Genomic DNA, 16,617 nt, shown 5'->3' with positions numbered 1-16,617 from the left:
GTTTGGCGCGACTTTTCGGTGCCCTGGAGCGTCGGCCGGCAAGCTGGGACAATTGGGGTGGTGCACTAGTGACCGAGGAGGGCCGGGGTGGTGGTTGGCTCGCAAAGGGAGGACGTAGGAGAGAGAAAACGAGGGAGAGAGGGAGGAGGTCAGGTGTGCGAGGGAGAGGGAAGAAGAAAAAGAAGAAGGTTGGTCCGATTCGACCAGTCCGACCAAGTCTAGTTTGATTCGGCCAGTCCAATTCATAATACCCAAAATTAAATTTTTATTTTGCCTAGAACAAAAAACAAGATCCAAAAATTCTAAATAAAATTCCAGAAAACTCAGAAAAATTTGTGGAGCTCAAATATATTTTTATTTTTCCACATAGACTTTAAATTAATTTTTAAAAATTATCAAAGTTTAATATTTTCTTAAAATCAAACGTGATTCTAAAAATTCAGAAAATTTAAAAAAAAAATTCAAAATATTTAATACAATAAAATACTAATATTTACATATAAAATAATTATTTAAAAATTAGGGGTATTACAATTATAGTATTCGGCGAATTAATTGAGATTTATTTTACTACTAGGAAATGGATTATAGGTTTCAATTAACTTTTTTAATAAGTTTTGGGAGGGATTATTAAATAAATTATGATTATTGATCCTTGCATTGATAATTAAATTTGGATTGTTAAACAGAATAATTGGATTTGATGATTTGATGATCGGACTAAGTGAAATTAGGCATACTCTAATGTTTTGTTAATTAAAATTTTACCTAGTTTTTATTGTAATCTTTAGAGTTAATTTTAGTCTTTAGTTAAATTTATTTTTCATTCTCATCTAGTTTCAATAATTTAGATATTAGTAGGAAGTAGCCTATATTTTTGGTACTTAAACCCAGTTTTCGGGGGATCAACATCTTTCTCATCACTATATTATTTGAGCCATTTCATGCACTTGCAAAATAGACTATCATTTATTATATTAAAATATATTTTAATCAATAAAATTAATTTTTTAGTGTAAAATTTCAATAAAAATACATATAAAATATATTTTATATTATAATATATTTTATATAATAAATGAAAAATATTTAAATATAAAGTTTAAATCAATAGACTATTTTGTTAATTAAATAAAACTTCAAAAACTATATTATAATTTATCGTTACTTTTTCATATTCAATTTAGTCTCTTTGACTACAACTGTAGCAACTAATTGTGTTTCGACTAATTATGTTTCGAAAAAAAAAAAGTTTTAGCTACAATTATGAAAAGCTTAAAACTTTTGGATTTTTTTATTCAATAGGCCAATTTAAAATATATTTTTTAATTTATAATTTAATTTAAAAAAATAGTTAATTGTTTTTAAAATTAATTTTTAAATAATTTAAATATTTAGTTGAATTGTGTTGAAAAGAAACTTAATTTGTCAAATAACAAAAAAGGATATGCCATTGACTATTGGGGTTGTTAATACGAGGATAATGGATATTTAAAAAAAAAATAATATAATTTTTTACTTGATCAAAAAATAGTTTTAAAATAAAGATATTAGTATTACTTATAACTTGGAGAGTGTTTGATTTCACTATTTATTTTTAAATTTTAATTTAAAATATAATTTTATCATATGAATCAAATTAAAAATAAATAGTTAATTATTTGATAAAATTATTTAAAAATAAGTACTAAATAATTTAAATATTTAATTAAAATATGTTTAAAAATAATTTAATTTATTAAAATTATCAAAATAATATATAATTAATATTATAATTATTAAAATGAAAATAATATTAATTTTTTAAAAAATTATTATTATAATATAATTAAATATTTTATTAATTTATTTATGACTTTTTATTTATAAATAGTTTAAAGAAGAATAGCCCTATGACTAATCACGGAGATTGTGGAACCCAAATTCATTTATGCCTTGGAAGTCCCATACTAGAACGTAAATCACCTTTTAATTGGCACCATAACAATTAACCTTTCCGACAATTATGAAACTGCCATCAAAAGCAATCCTAATTTACAAAGGAACCTGCCTGCAGTGTTTGCCAAACAGTCCTCGTGCGCCTGCTCAACTCCCAATTCGTTACGTTAACTAGCACAAAATAGAGTTTCTCTCATGATTTGTCCTCGTCTCCTAGATGATGAGATCTGTGAGTCGTTTTGCCTTTTAACAAGGCCACTATCAGAGTTCATCATCTCTTCCACAAAGCACAAAAATCCTTCAACACGGGTAAATTTCAATACATTTAGAGCTGAAACAAAGCTCAAATTACCCAATAAGATGGGATTATCAGTTAGGCTCCAAAAAATATGGCAGAGAAGAAGCTGAAGTCAATATATGTTCGAGGGAAATTGCCCAATCAAAAAGGTTTGTGGTTTATAAACTTCTACATAAACCCAGAAATCTCAGCTCATGTACCAATTAGCACTGAATCAATATTGTCAATATATGATCATTTGCAAACACCCTTTTAAAAGATGAACAGATTTTGATGTGACATTAAAGGCATATGCATTATTTTTCCCACTAATAATTCCACACAGCATAAGGGGCATGCAAATGTAACAGAAAGTTATACACAAGGTGCTACAAAGAAAGAAACCTTCAGGTTAGAACTGAGAACCACACAATAAGCTATTGGTTCAGTGCTCAAATACGTGGTTGAGAATTGACCGGTAATGGCCAACATTCTCCTCTCAGACAACCTGAGTGATCCCTATCGAATATTTTGAAGTAGTTAAATCTTGTTACAGGGCCTAGAAAGAAAGAAAACTTCAGGTTAGAACTGAGAACCACACAATAAGCTATTGGTTCAGTGCTCAAATACGTGGTAGAGAATTGACCGGTAATGGCCAACATTCTCCTCTCAGACAACCTGAGTGATCCCTATCGAATATTTTGAAGTAGTTAAATCTTGTTACAGGGACTGAAACTACTCACCTAACACTACTCCCATTCCAGCCATAGACTAGTTTCTCACATTTATTAGACTCAGTCCCCACCACCTTTCTCATTTCACGCTCACTTTCCCTCCATCATCTAATAAGGATTTCTGTTGCTCCTCTCATTTCAGAAGCTAAACAGTTGCCATGAAGAAATCCGACATCAATCAAGTTTATGTCCAAAGCATCATAGTTCCCAAAAAAGCCATCTCCATAGCTGATAGTTTTGAAGAGAAGGAACCCTCATGGTACAGTTTGAATTAACTAACCATGGTTCAGGCCTTCTCAATCTCAACCAAGCGATTAGAATTTGATTGGAAGACAGCTATAGCAATTGTGTTTGGTTCTAGAGAATGCCTAAGCTAAAGTTACATTATCTTAGCACACATTTCATCTTCTTTGAGTTTTTTTTTTCTCAAGCATTTGTTGTTTCACTCAAGTTTCTGTGTTTTCTTTGTGCTGATAAAATCATGCAGGTTTGTTACTGGCCAAATTCCAACAGATCTATCAATCCAAGTTCAAGATATCACTTTTACAGTCCACAAGGTAACTTAAATTGGACGTTTCTGCCAAGTCTTTTTCTAGTGCTCTAATTTCAGCATCCAACTAGTCTTCATTTACATCGAGGCATAGCTTCTTTCTCCAAAGATGACATGTGAGAATTGCCTAGTAAACTGCTGAAACTACAAGGGTCTTTTGCTTGGCAACTCTTCGAGCTCACATAAGAAGATTCGCCAACTCTTATAATGAAATTGTAGAGTACAACTACAGTAGCTTAATTCATGAAACATAAGGTAGTGAACAAAGTCTATTTTCCATACATCACAAAACATGAATAACAATTGTAACAAAACACTCACATTGAAATTATTTTCCATATCAATGCATATTTTCTTATTCATCTCTTTACCTCTATCAATCCAAGTATACATGTGACACAAAAGAAATAGAAAAATTGATCCTAAATGTACAAATCTATATGTACCTTAATCTATATTTAACTGTATCTAATTTACGGCCATTCAATAAATAACAAAAAAATAAACATGTCTACATTACTTAGACTCGGAATACAGCCATTTCAAGTGATACTTCTATATAATAAATTCATATTGTTTGCTTATCCATCATTTCTCCTGAAACAGTATCCTTTGGTATCAAAATGTGGCTACATAGGCCGTCTAGAACTTCAGCCTTCAATTTCAAATGAATATGAAATTAAGCTTGAAAACTTCCCAGGTGGATCAGAAATATTCGAAGTCATTCTGAAGTTTTGTTATGGTCTTCCAATAGACTTAAACCCTAACAACATAGTAGCACTAAGATGTGCATCAGAATTCCTAGAGATGAGTGAAGAACTTGAAGATGGAAACCTCATGTCAAAGACAGAAGCTTTCCTCACATTTGTCGTCCTTTCCTCATGGAAAGATACCATTACTGTTCTTAAATCTTGTGAAGCTTTATCTCCATGGGCAGAAAATCTCCAAATTATTAGAATATGTTGCGACTCAGTAGCATGGAAAGCTTCCAGAGAGAATTCATTAATGGCAGACATAGTTGATGAAGGGGGATCGTTGTTTGATGATGTAGCCACCCTTAGGATTGATCATTTCATGAGGATTATAACTGCAATAAGAGCAAAAGAAGCAAGACCAGAGATCATAGGAAAGTGTATAATGTGCTATGCAGCAAGATGGTTGCCAGGCATGAACATAGAATCAGAAGGACTAAGAAGTTATGGGTATGGAAAAACTGAGTTGCAGTATAGCATCTTGAGTGGAAGGAACGAAGATGAGGGTCTTGGACACAACAATGAGACAAAGACCATTATTGAAAGCCTGGTAAGCCTACTTCCTCCTCAACGAGAAGCTGTCCCATGTAAGTTCTTGTTGAAGATGTTAAAGATGGCCATTGTGTATTCAGCATCACCATCTTTGATTGTGGAGCTAGAGAAGAGAGTGGGGCTGACATTGGAGAACACCAGCGTGAATGATCTTTTGATTCCTAATTACAAAAATGAAGATCAAGGGAAAATGATTGAGTGAGAACTCTATCTTCTCTTTCTCTTTAAGATCGTTTGACTAAGCATGAAAATTAGAACATGAAAAATAGTAAAACAAACTTCTTGTGATAAATCTTTTTACACTTGCTTATTTTCATTAGCCTATACAACAGACAACCAGGACAACACACGATGCACAACATAGATGTGGTACAACGAATTGTGGAATACTTTTTGATGCATGAACAAGAGCAGCAGCAGCAACAACTGCAACCAATGTCAGCGAAATCAAATGTTAGTAAGCTCATGGACAACTACCTAGCTGAGGTTTCAAGGGACCCAAATCTTTCGATTACCAAATTTCAAGTTTTGGCAGAAGCACTACCAGAAAATGCCCGAACATGTGATGATGGTCTATATAGAGCCATTGATACCTATCTTAAGGTTTGTCTTTAATTCTCTGTACCTCAAACTTTTGGCAAAGCAAACTTACAAAGCCTAAAAATTAATATGCTTTCCAGACTCATCCTTCACTCTCTGAGTGCAACCGGAAAAAGCTATGCAAAGTTATGAACTGTGAGAAATTATCACTCGAAGCAAGCATGCATGCAGCACAAAATGACAGGTTGCCTCTAAGAACTGTGATTCAGGTAAAATTTATAATAATTCTAAACCATAAATTCCCATAAGATATGCTTGCTAGGATGTCTGCATTCTTAACATAATAATTTACTTCCAACCAGCTGTAAATTAAAAAATAAGCCATAAAGGACAACAACCAGGCACTGAGGGGCATAAAACGGGATTCCAGAATATATAGCTTCATAACAAAAGAAAAATAAGTCAAAGTTGTTGCTGTTAAGAAGAACGGAGAACAATCTCATCTATAATTATGCATATCAAAAAATTAGTCAGAACTTCAAAGGTTATGACTATAAACCCCAAAGCCTTCTGCAGAAACATACACAAGCTCTTAAAATCTTCTAGCTAAACACCAACACGAGGTTCATTGTATCAGGCTATTAAATTACACATTTTTCCTCAACTACTTAAGCCACATATATTCATCATTCATCTTAAGCTCTAACTTTTGCTTATACCATACAATTTTGCCTGTCCATCTTCATACAAAACCAATAACCAACTAGTTGTGTCACCACTACTTGTCCTATACATTTTCATTAAACATACAACGTTTCTTGTAACATCTCTATGATAGATTTGGAAATTGGTCATGGATAAAACTGAAACAAAGCAGTGGGATTTGCAGTCGTCATTGACCTACAAAAGTAACCTAACACAGAATACTGAAACCGCCAAAACTATGAATTTTCGATACCAATGTACATTACTAAAATATATGTATCATTATCAGTGAGCATTTGGTTGTTTTGGTTTATTTAGTTCAAAATTTAGAAAAACTGAATAAACCATAATTTCTTGAGAGGAAAAACTGATCTGAACCTACTATGAACCAAACTAAACCAAATAATAAATAATTCAGTTTGGTTCATTTTTAATAATAATGATAATATGTTATTTATAATATTCATAAAAAAATATACTATTTCAATCAATTTTATTAATTTTTTTTATTATGAAAACTAAACCTTGAAAACTAAAAACCTAACCAAATTATGATAATAATCTAACAAAAAAAAAAGTATTGTTCAGTTTGGGTTTTGGTTTAAACCAAATAATGCTAAGCATCATCCAAAAGAGAGTCATTTATTACTGCTCACTTTCATTCCAACTACGTATTAAGTCTAGCCACCTAAACATGTATAAATTTGTATCTAGGATCTTCAAAATGCTCTTTCTCTAATTCTTTTAAAACATTTTTCATTTAACACCATGTCAATTATAGTACAAGACTAAAGAGCATTCCTAAGCAATAAGCTATAATCTAAAACCTTAAACTACAGACTGTGTCAATTATAGTACAAAACTAAAGAGCATTTCTCTAAAAAGTTGCAGACATTCTACAAAGCACTTAAGCAATAAGCTATAATCTAAAACTTTAAACTAAAACAAAAGAGCATTCCTAACAAAAGCACTAAAGCATCAAACTGACTTTCAAATTGAAATTCACAATTGTTTATTTAGAATGTCATCCCTAAGCATTTGTGCTTCTATGCAAATTACAAACCTAGATTACATGATACATGCATATTTATTCAAATAAAGTGAATGTCTACCATGAATCTATAAATGCAGCAGTAACAAGTAAAACTTCAACAAAATAACATTTCACATCTCATGAAGAGAGAATTCACATGCAGGTGTTGTTCTCAAAGCAAGTAAAGATGAGGGCAGCAATGAGAGGGAAAGAGCCAGTAGCAAATGGCAATCACTCAGAACATGAGGTAAGCCACAAAACAACAAAAACAGAGATCATGACCCTGAAAGAAGAACTTGAGAATGTGAATGCACAGATGGCCAAACTGCAAACAGACTACTCTAAGCTGCAATATGAATATGCAAAGCTAAACAACAAGCATAGAAATTTCTTGGGCTGGAGTCTCAGTTGGAAAAAGATCAGGAAAACAGCTTTTTTCAATAGAAAAATAGATGGGCCTGAATCCAGTGAAGCACAGCAGATATCTAATCCACTGGCCTCCAAAGTCAACTTTAGAAGACAAACTATGTCATAGATTTATAATAATAAATAAAAAAGATAAATCAAAGTCTCAATTGTGATCAAGTCCATTTAATTCCATATTTACACTGTTTTCTTAAGGTGAGAAATTAAGAAAGTATATAAATCCTTAGTTCACATGTAGATAGGACAATTTGCAGCACCCTGCTTATTAAAGTTCTGATGAAATTCTCATAGTTTCCAAAAGCTAGAGAAAACGGAAAATGATATAAAAGTTTTTCCAATCTTAATTATTTTCTTATGGAATCAAAGCACTCCTAATGTTAATGGCACTTTTGCTAAGGATGTGCATCAAGCGAGACATGCACTAGGCGCAGGGGACAACACCAGCTCCCATAAAAGGTAATGTTAATGGCAGTGTTGTTAAAGGCTCAGGGGAAAGCACCTTTGGAGGCAGGCAAGCTGGAAGTCGAAGAAGAAGAAGAAGAAGAACCCTCTCTTCTTCTCGTGCTTTCCCTCTCTCCATCTCTATCTCCATCTCCTCCCACCCATTTGGGTTTTCTTTTTCAAAGTAAAAAGTATGCCGCTCCCATCTCTGTCTCTCTCTCCCCCCCAACCACATGGGTTTTCTGTTTTTCTGTTTCTTTGTAAAAACACCATTGCTGCCTGCTGCTATCTAAGTAGAGGGAAGACAGCTGTAACGTGGGTTTTTCTTTTGAATTTGCAGCTACAGCCTTCTTCACCTCACATTCAATTTTCATCTGTTGTTGAACCTGTGGCTGTGGGCAATCTCTTTACTAATATAAAACATCTCATCCCTTCATTCTGAGCTTCACTTTTATTCTTTTGCCCTTCTTAAGTCTAAAATATAAGAAAAAGCATAACAGATCTAGAGAATGACAGATTAGCAGCAAAAATAAATGATAAGAAGAAACCTAACATCTTGTGAAACAAAGCTTAACGATCCCATTCCCAAGTCACTTAATCAGAGGAACTAGTGAGCGAGCAGTACCCACAATTTCTTCTCTATCTACTTAAGTCAGCAACAGGTTCATACCTAAACTTAAAACTAGTGCATGAAGATTAAAGCAAAAATACACACAAAATTGCTATTAAAAAAAGAAAAGAAAATAAAAAGAGAGCAACTTCTGAAGAAAAACTCTTCACTCAAGGTTCAACAAGCTTAACAAAAACATCAAATCAAACTAAAATTTCTCTGCGTCATAATTAAAAAAAAAATGAAAAGGAAAACGCTACCTGTTATGCTTTTCATACCCAATCCTTTCTTCCTTCTTCCCATCAAGCCAATGCTTTTTCCCTTCACCATCTTCCATAACACTAGACCTCTTCTGCTTGTTCATTCTCTCCTCCTCCTCCTCCTCCTCCCCCTCCCCAACAATCATCAACGGAAACATATCTGGAGATATTTAAATAAGCCTTTTATAGTCAGGTTTAGCGATTAGTAATCCGCCAAATGTCCTCTTCTTGCCTTCCATGTTAAGAGTACGGACCTCGCCGACCTCGAAGACTCGAAGACGCGCTTGATATCGATCTTGGAGGCGGAGGGGATGGGCTTCGAGGCAACTTCTTTGATGTTGTTGAAGGTTGTAGGAATTAGGAGCTTTGATCGAGAGGATTGCTAAGTGAATTACTCTGCACCCCAGTCTGCTCGTCATCTGTTTGTGCTTTTCTCCTTCTGGCTTCAGCTGTTCAAATAAAATCGAGAAAATGTAACTTCCAAACCCATTAATTTATTAGTTGATTAAAAGGTGAGATTTTTGGAGGTTTTGTCTTACCTTTAAAATTCTTCCATACAAATAAATTTTTCCTCTTTTAAAACACTAGTTACAAGTTACTTTTAGGGTGGCAATAAAATACCGTAAAAATCATCTTAAAAATCATTTTATTATAACTCAAATTTAATTATTATTTTTAAAATTTAAATTCACTTTAAATTTAATTATTATTATTTGAAAAAAATTTAAATTCATTTAAATTTTTTATATTTTTATTAATAATTTATGTAAAAATTATTTTGATTAATAATTTATATTTTAAAATTTTAATAATTTCATAAAATATTTAAATTCAATTTTATATAAAATAAAATATATAAAAATTTATAAATATTTGATAAAAAAATATATATATATTATATTTAATTAAGTATTTATATAAATGGATTCGGATAATGGATACCGAACAAATAAAATTCGAACTCGACCCAAATTATATACTATTAAACACATCGTATTAGGATTAGGATTCGATCAGATTGAGTATTATCAAAATTTGACTCATTCTCATCTCTAATCACTTTAAAAAAATTAATAGCTTGCATCAATCCTTCAACCACATTGTCACGATCTAAATTATGAGCTAGACCGGTACTAAGACTTGAGTCAGTATAAGGCCCCCAAAACCTATAGTAAGCCTAACTAATCTCTAACCCATCCATGAAGCTTATATTTTGAACCAAATTTTAGGAAATTAACTGGGCAGAGTCCGGTCATAACATGAACCATCCAACGGGGAGTTCTTAACTCACTCGACCTGTAATCTCAAAATAAAACTATTTGGGGAGCTGAGCTCAGCCTTAAAATCATCCATAATTCAATATAAAATCAAATGGGAGTCCAACTCCTCATCCAATAAGCCTTTCATCCACACATTTACACATATATAGATTAATAAATTTACAACCCCAAAATAATTAATCTTATAATCCCAAGCTAAATAAAATGGTTCTACACATGCAGAGATCTAGAATTCAAATTTAATAATACAAATTATGGAAATAGAAATTAATGGACTTGCGAGGAAGAAAACAGGTTAAACACAAGAATAAGCTCTCCTATAACAGGAGTGAACAGGAGTGAGTGTTCGACTCATAGAGTAAGATATTGATTTTACTTATAATTTCTATAACAATCTAAGTCTAGTGCATCATAAGAGTGAAATGCATCATCTTCACACATTTCCAAGAAATGAATTCATAATCACATTAAAGACAATCTTGAGTACTCACACACCCGTGTGTCACATCCATACTCACACACATATATATGGGAGCTGATCCCCTACACAGCTTTCTTAGTTCCAACCTCTGCTAGCGAGACCAACTCAAACCCAAACTTTCACTTAATATCAAAATGTGGGGGCTAGCGAGATCAACTCAAAGCCATGGCTACCCCAACTTATTCATAATAAGGATCGGGTCTTAGCGAGTCAACTCCAACCGCGTCTACTCATTATACCCATATCCATATACACACCAACTCACACACACAGCTCCAGATCGCCATAAAATAACAATTATAGCAATATCATCAAGAACAAATGCAATATAAGGCATGTCTAATTTTTACTATACACATATATGTATAAGTGATGCATGGGCATCCCTTGAATATATAATAATATTGAAATTATAAATAAAATCAATATCTACTCACAAATTAACCAATAGTCATTACGGTAGCTGGGCGAAGGAGGAAGGCTGACCTGGCTTACCTAAACATTATATTAAAAATTTTATTAATATTTACTTAAAATAAAATTTTAAAGAATCAAGGGATAATCCTAAATTTTTGTTGAAAATCTGACAGAGTTTCCCCTATATCTAAGACCTACTCAACCTGCAAAAAGATCCAAACAACACTTTTAAATATCAAATTTCCACAACCACATCTCATCAACATCATATTGCTCCTCCTGGGCCCTCAAAAACAATTAATACTCGCAAATTTGGAAAATTATATTTTAATCCCTATAACTAACATTTTATTATAAATCATTCAAACGAGCTCTAAAATTTCTAAAATTTTGCCCTGCAGCCCTTAGCAATATTACAAAGCTAATACAAAGGTAAATATAATTTTCTAACCTCCCACCAATATTTTATGGATTTTTAATCTAAACTCGACACTAGATAATTGAAGAAACTTAGGGTTTAGGTTTACCTACGTCAATTCTGATGCTTGGAACACATCCAAGGCATCTAAAAATGGTGGGATAGCCTATAACTTTGACCCGGTTCTGAAGTAATTCCAGCAGCTTATTTACTCGGCTCGAAATTACAGATCCGGGCGAAAGGTCGATTTTCCACAAAATGAAAGTATCTACGTGAACCTCACAACACCAGGGGTTAGAATAAAATATTTACAAAATTATTTAAGCTCATTAAAAGCTCAAAAAATCACTGCGAATTTTGTGGGACCCACCAAAATTTTGATATCAAAAAATTTTAAAATTTATACTGCCTCGAAGCTCTTATTGTGTGGAGCACACCAGTACTCTCAGAATTCTCGTGCGGTTCTCGGTTTAGGAGAAATTTAGCCCAAAAATCGAAATAGGTTAAAACTTCTCGAGCAAAAATTAGACAAATCACTCAATGAAAATTGGTGTTCTTTATGGAAAGCTCTCAAGGTGTAGATGAGTTTTTGGGCAAGACCCGGTCCAATTGATGGCCAAATCGGCTGAATTTTGGTCAGGAAGGTGAACGGTTGGCGCTGCGCGTGAAAGAGTTTCAAGCTAGATTTTTAGGTGTTTGGGCCGCGGTCGGCAGTAGGGGAGGTATCAGGAGGTGTGCCAGTGAGCTGGGGAGGGTGGGTTGGCGGCTGGCCAGCGAGGAAAGGAGGAAGGAGAGAGAAAACGAGAGAGAGAGGGAGAATGCTAGGGCACAAGGGAAGAAGGGAAAGAAAAAGAAAAATGGGCCTGTTTGATTCATCCGATCCGATCTGATCCGGTTTAATTAGGTCGGCTCGATTCAGAATATCTGAAATTAAATTTTTACTCTGCATTGGGACAAAAAAACAAGGCCCAAAATTTCAAAAAAAAATTTCAGAAAACTCAAAAAAATATTTGGAGTCCAAATATATTTTTAATTTTTCCATATAGTCTTTAAATTAATTTTTAAAAATCAACAAAGTTAATTGTCTTAGAAAATAAACCCGATTTTAAAAATTTTAAAAATTTTTAAATAAATTTCCATAATATTTAACATAATAAAATATTAATATTTACATATAAAATAATTATTTGAAAATTGGGGATGTTACATTCTCCCCCCTTATTGAAAATTCATCCTCGAATTTTATACAAAGCAAAATAAAGAATTATAAGATTACACAGTGAACAAGTACGGGTACTTGTTGCACATGTTCTGCTCTGACTCCTAGGTACACTCTTCTACTGATTGCCTCCTTCACAAAACTTTAATCATAGGAATCTGTTTTAACCTTAGCCGCCTCATCTGAAAGTTCACTATGGCTACTGGCTGCTCCTCGAAAGTTAGTTTTCATTCAACTCCACTATATCAGGTTGTAACATAAGGGAAGGATCAGGTATATACTTCCTAAGCATGGATTGTGGAACACTGGATGGACATGAGAAAGGCATGGTGGTAACTCCAACAGATAGGCCACTGCTCTAACTCTATCAGTAATCTCAAAAGGCCCTATGTATCAGGGTGTTAGTTTACCTTTCTTCCCGAATCTCATAACTCCCTTCATAGGGGAGACCTTCAGAAATATATAATCACCCAATGCAAACTCTACATCCTTTCGCCTAGGGTATGCATAACTCTTCTACTTGCTGAAAGCTATTTTTAGACGTTCTCTGATCATAGGAATCATTTTTTATTTATACTGCACTAGGTCTACCTCATGTACCTTTACCTCTCCAACTTCTGTCCAACACAGAAAGGATCTACACTTCCTGCCATATAGCGCCTCATAAGGTGTCATCCCAATGCTATAATTATAGCTGTTATTATAGGCAAACTTTATCAAGGGCAGCTGATCATCTCATTATCCCCCAAAGTCTAGGACACACATACGAAGCATATCTTAGAGTGTCCGAATTGTTCTCTTTGACTGTCCATCTATTTGAGGGTGGAAGGCTGTACTGAAGTTCAACTGTGTGCCAAGTGCCTCCTGCAGCTTTTTCCAAAACTGAAAAGTGAACTGGTGCCCCCTATCAGATATTATAGAGGCAGAAACTCCATGTAATCTGACTATTTCATGAATATATAGCCTGGAATATTGAGCAATAGAGTAGGTGATCCGTACAGGTAAGAAATGAGCCGACTTGGTCAAGTGATCCACTATCACTCATTTTGAGTCATATCTACATGTAGTACAAGGCAACCCAGTCACAAAATCTATAGTAATCATTTCCCACTTCCACTCTGGAATAGGGATCTCATGCAACTTCCCTGATGGCCTCTGATATTTAAACTTTACCTTCTGACAAGTCAAGCACTTGGATACAAAATCTGCTATGTCTCTCTTCATGACATTCCACCAATACCTATCCTTCACATCATGGTACATCTTGGTGGAGCCTGGGTGGACATTGTAGGGTGTGTAGTGCACCTCTTGCATGATCTTTGCTCTAAGTTTGTCCACATCTGGCACACATGTCCTGAAGCCTTGCATTAGAGCAGCATCTACACCAAACCCAAATTCACAATCTTCTCCCTGTTGTACCCTTTTTACAATTCTCATTAATTAGGGGTCTCTATGCTTGGAAACTTTGATTTTGTCTCGCAAGTCTAGCCTCACCCTAAAGTGGGCTAACAAAGCACCCTCATCTGAAATATCCAGAATCAGAACTTGATCTATTAACTCCTGTATCTCCCGAATCAATGGTCTCCTTTCCACTGATATATGGACTAAACTGCCAGAAGACTTTCTGCTCAAGGCATCTGTCACTACATTTGCCTTTCCAAAATGGTACTGAATGGTGCAGTCATAATACTTTAGAAGTTTCATCCATTTCCTTTGCCTTAGATTTAAGTCCCTCTACTAAAAAATGTACTTTAGGTTTTTGTGATTAGTGTATATCTCACACACTTCACCATACAAATAGTACCTCCAAATCTTTAATACAAAGATTGCAGACGCTATTTCTAAATTATGGGTAGGGTAATTCTGCTCATGCCTCTTTAGTTACCTTGAAGTATAGGCCACTACCTTTCCATGCTGCATTAAGATACACCTAACTCAACACTAGAAGCATCACAGTATACTGTATATCCTTTACCACTTACCCGCAATGTCAACACAGAGGCTGTAGTTAGACATTCTTTAAGCTTCTGGATGCTTTCCTCACACTCGTTTGACCAGAGGAATAGGACATTCAATGAGGCTGCTATTCTGGAGAAATTTTTCACAAAACGTCTGTAGTAGCCTGCTAGGCCTAAAAAACTTCGCACCTCAATGACTATTGTAGGTCTAAACCAGTCAGTTACTGCCTCAATTTTCTTAAGATCCACTTGAATACCTTCACTAGAGACCACATGTCCCAAGAATGAGATGCTCTCTAGCCAAAACTCACATTTTGAAAATTTAACATATAACCGGTGCTCCCTTAAAGTTTGCAACACCATCCTCAGATGCCATACATGCTCTTCCTCAGTCCAAGAATATACCATAATGTCATCCATGAATACAATGATAAAATGGTCCAGGAAAGGCCTAAACACCCTGTTCATCAAGTTCATGAAGGTCGTTGGTGTGTTAGTGAGTCCAAAAGACATCATTAGGAACTCATAATGATCATATCTAGTCCTAAATGCTGTCTTTGGTGCATCCTCTCTTCAAATTCTCAGCTAGTGATAACCCCACTGCAAGTCTATTTTTGAAAAGTACCTTGCTCCTTGTAGTTGATCCAATAGGTCATCAATCCGAGGAAGTGGATATTTATTCTTAACCATCACTTTATTTAACTGTCTATAATCAATACACAACCTCAGAGATCCATCCTTCTTCCTCACAAATAGAATAGGAGCACCTCAGGGTGAAGTATTTAGACGAATGAAACCTTTGTCTAGAAGCTTTTATAGCTACTTCTTCAATTCTTTCAACTCTGCTAATGCCATTCTGTAAGGTGGCATAGAAATGGGAATGGTACTTGGCAAAATGTCTATACAGAACTCTATTTCCCTCTCTAGTGGTAACCCTAAAAGCTCCTCAGGAAACACATCCATGAATTCCCTGAAAACAGGAATATCTATACTTATACCTTCTGCAAATGTGTCCCTTACTAGTGCTAAATAACCTTGACATCTACACCTCAACATTTTCTTAGCACTGATCACTGACACCAGATTATATGGAGCCGTGCGTCTGTTACCATCGAAAATAAACTCTTCTACCCTAAGTATATAGAAATACACCTTTTAATTTCTGCAATCTAGGGTGGAATAATGAGTTGACAGCCAATCCATCCATAAGATTACATCAAAGTCCATTACTGGTAAAGAAACTAAGTCTGCTGGAAGGATCTTTCCATTTACTACCACTGAGCTACTTGAAAAAACCATATCTACATCAATGTTATCACTAAGGCGTAGCTACAAATAAAGGACACTTAGAGTTGTAGAATTCCTACCCAATCTCAGGGCAAAAACAGGGAAAATAAATGAGTGTGTAGCACTCAAATCTATCAAAACACGTGCCTCAAAAGAACAGACTGAAAGAATACCTACCACTACTGCATTTGAAGCTTAGGCATCCTAATGAGTCAAAGTGAAAACTTAGACTTGATCCCTACCTTGAGCTGCAGAACCTTAAAGTTGACTCCTACCTCCTGATCTGCCTCTAAATCCATGTCCTCCTTGTCCACGGCCTTGATGGCCACTGTACTGACTACCCGCTATGCTGTATGTGCTAGGGTGCATCTGACGGGGCACATTACCAATAGAACCTTGTGACCCCATCATGTGCTCGCTGAACATGGGACATTCCCTGGCAAAGTGGCTCTATTGGCCACACCTGAAGCATACGCCAGAGCTCATCAAATAAGGCCCCAGGTGTGATCTGTCATATTATGTGCATGGTGCCAAGGAAGAACCTAAACCAGACTCAGAACTGCTGTAGCCTGAACTCTAACCACTGCTTAAACCATAACCTTGTATGAATCCCCTGGCTCTATATTTGTAGCTTGCTTTCTTATTCCCCCTAATCCTTCTGCTGTGGTGGCTCTGCCTACCACCCATGGTGTGCATCTGTAGAAAATTGGATGACCCTTCAACTCGGTTTTTCTTTACT

The 16,617-nt window shown here is 34.8% G+C and overlaps 1 protein-coding gene and 1 pseudogene across 4 annotated transcripts; one reads left to right on the top strand and one right to left on the bottom strand.

The window, feature by feature from the left end:
- The first annotated feature begins 2,827 nt into the window (after nt 1-2,827).
- LOC110643562 (BTB/POZ domain-containing protein DOT3) lies at nt 2,828-7,744 on the top strand. 4 transcript variants are annotated; one of them, XM_021796003.2, is made up of 6 exons: nt 2,828-3,208; nt 3,437-3,506; nt 4,106-5,001; nt 5,136-5,406; nt 5,484-5,612; nt 7,245-7,744. In XM_021796003.2, the coding sequence occupies exons 1-6, from the start codon at nt 3,108-3,110 to the stop codon at nt 7,614-7,616; spliced, it is 1,839 nt and encodes a 612-aa protein (XP_021651695.2). In that variant the 5' UTR covers nt 2,828-3,107; the 3' UTR covers nt 7,617-7,744. The 4 variants fall into 4 exon arrangements, with proteins under 4 accessions (XP_021651695.2, XP_021651694.2, XP_021651697.2 ...); XM_021796002.2 differs by having other exon boundaries at nt 2,829-3,208; nt 5,124-5,406; XM_021796005.2 differs by having other exon boundaries at nt 2,835-3,327; nt 5,124-5,406.
- A 1,070-nt stretch (nt 7,745-8,814) lies between these two features.
- On the bottom strand, nt 8,815-9,410 carry LOC131169388 (uncharacterized; annotated as a pseudogene).
- Nucleotides 9,411-16,617: the final 7,207 nt, after the last annotated feature.

Source organism: Hevea brasiliensis, chromosome 10 (assembly GCF_030052815.1).
Source record: "Hevea brasiliensis isolate MT/VB/25A 57/8 chromosome 10, ASM3005281v1, whole genome shotgun sequence".
Lineage (NCBI taxonomy): Eukaryota > Viridiplantae > Streptophyta > Magnoliopsida > Malpighiales > Euphorbiaceae > Hevea > Hevea brasiliensis.
This window is presented reverse-complemented; position numbering and strand designations above follow the sequence as displayed.

Coding starts and splice junctions, on each gene's coding strand:
- LOC110643562 (XM_021796002.2), top strand. CDS start 3,108: ATGAAGAAATCCGACATCAATCAAGTTTATGTCCAAAGCATCATAGTT. Junction 5,407..5,483: donor CCATTGATACCTATCTTAAG/GTTTGTCTTTAA, acceptor TATGCTTTCCAG/ACTCATCCTTCACTCTCTGA. Junction 5,613..7,244: donor CTCTAAGAACTGTGATTCAG/GTAAAATTTATA, acceptor ATTCACATGCAG/GTGTTGTTCTCAAAGCAAGT.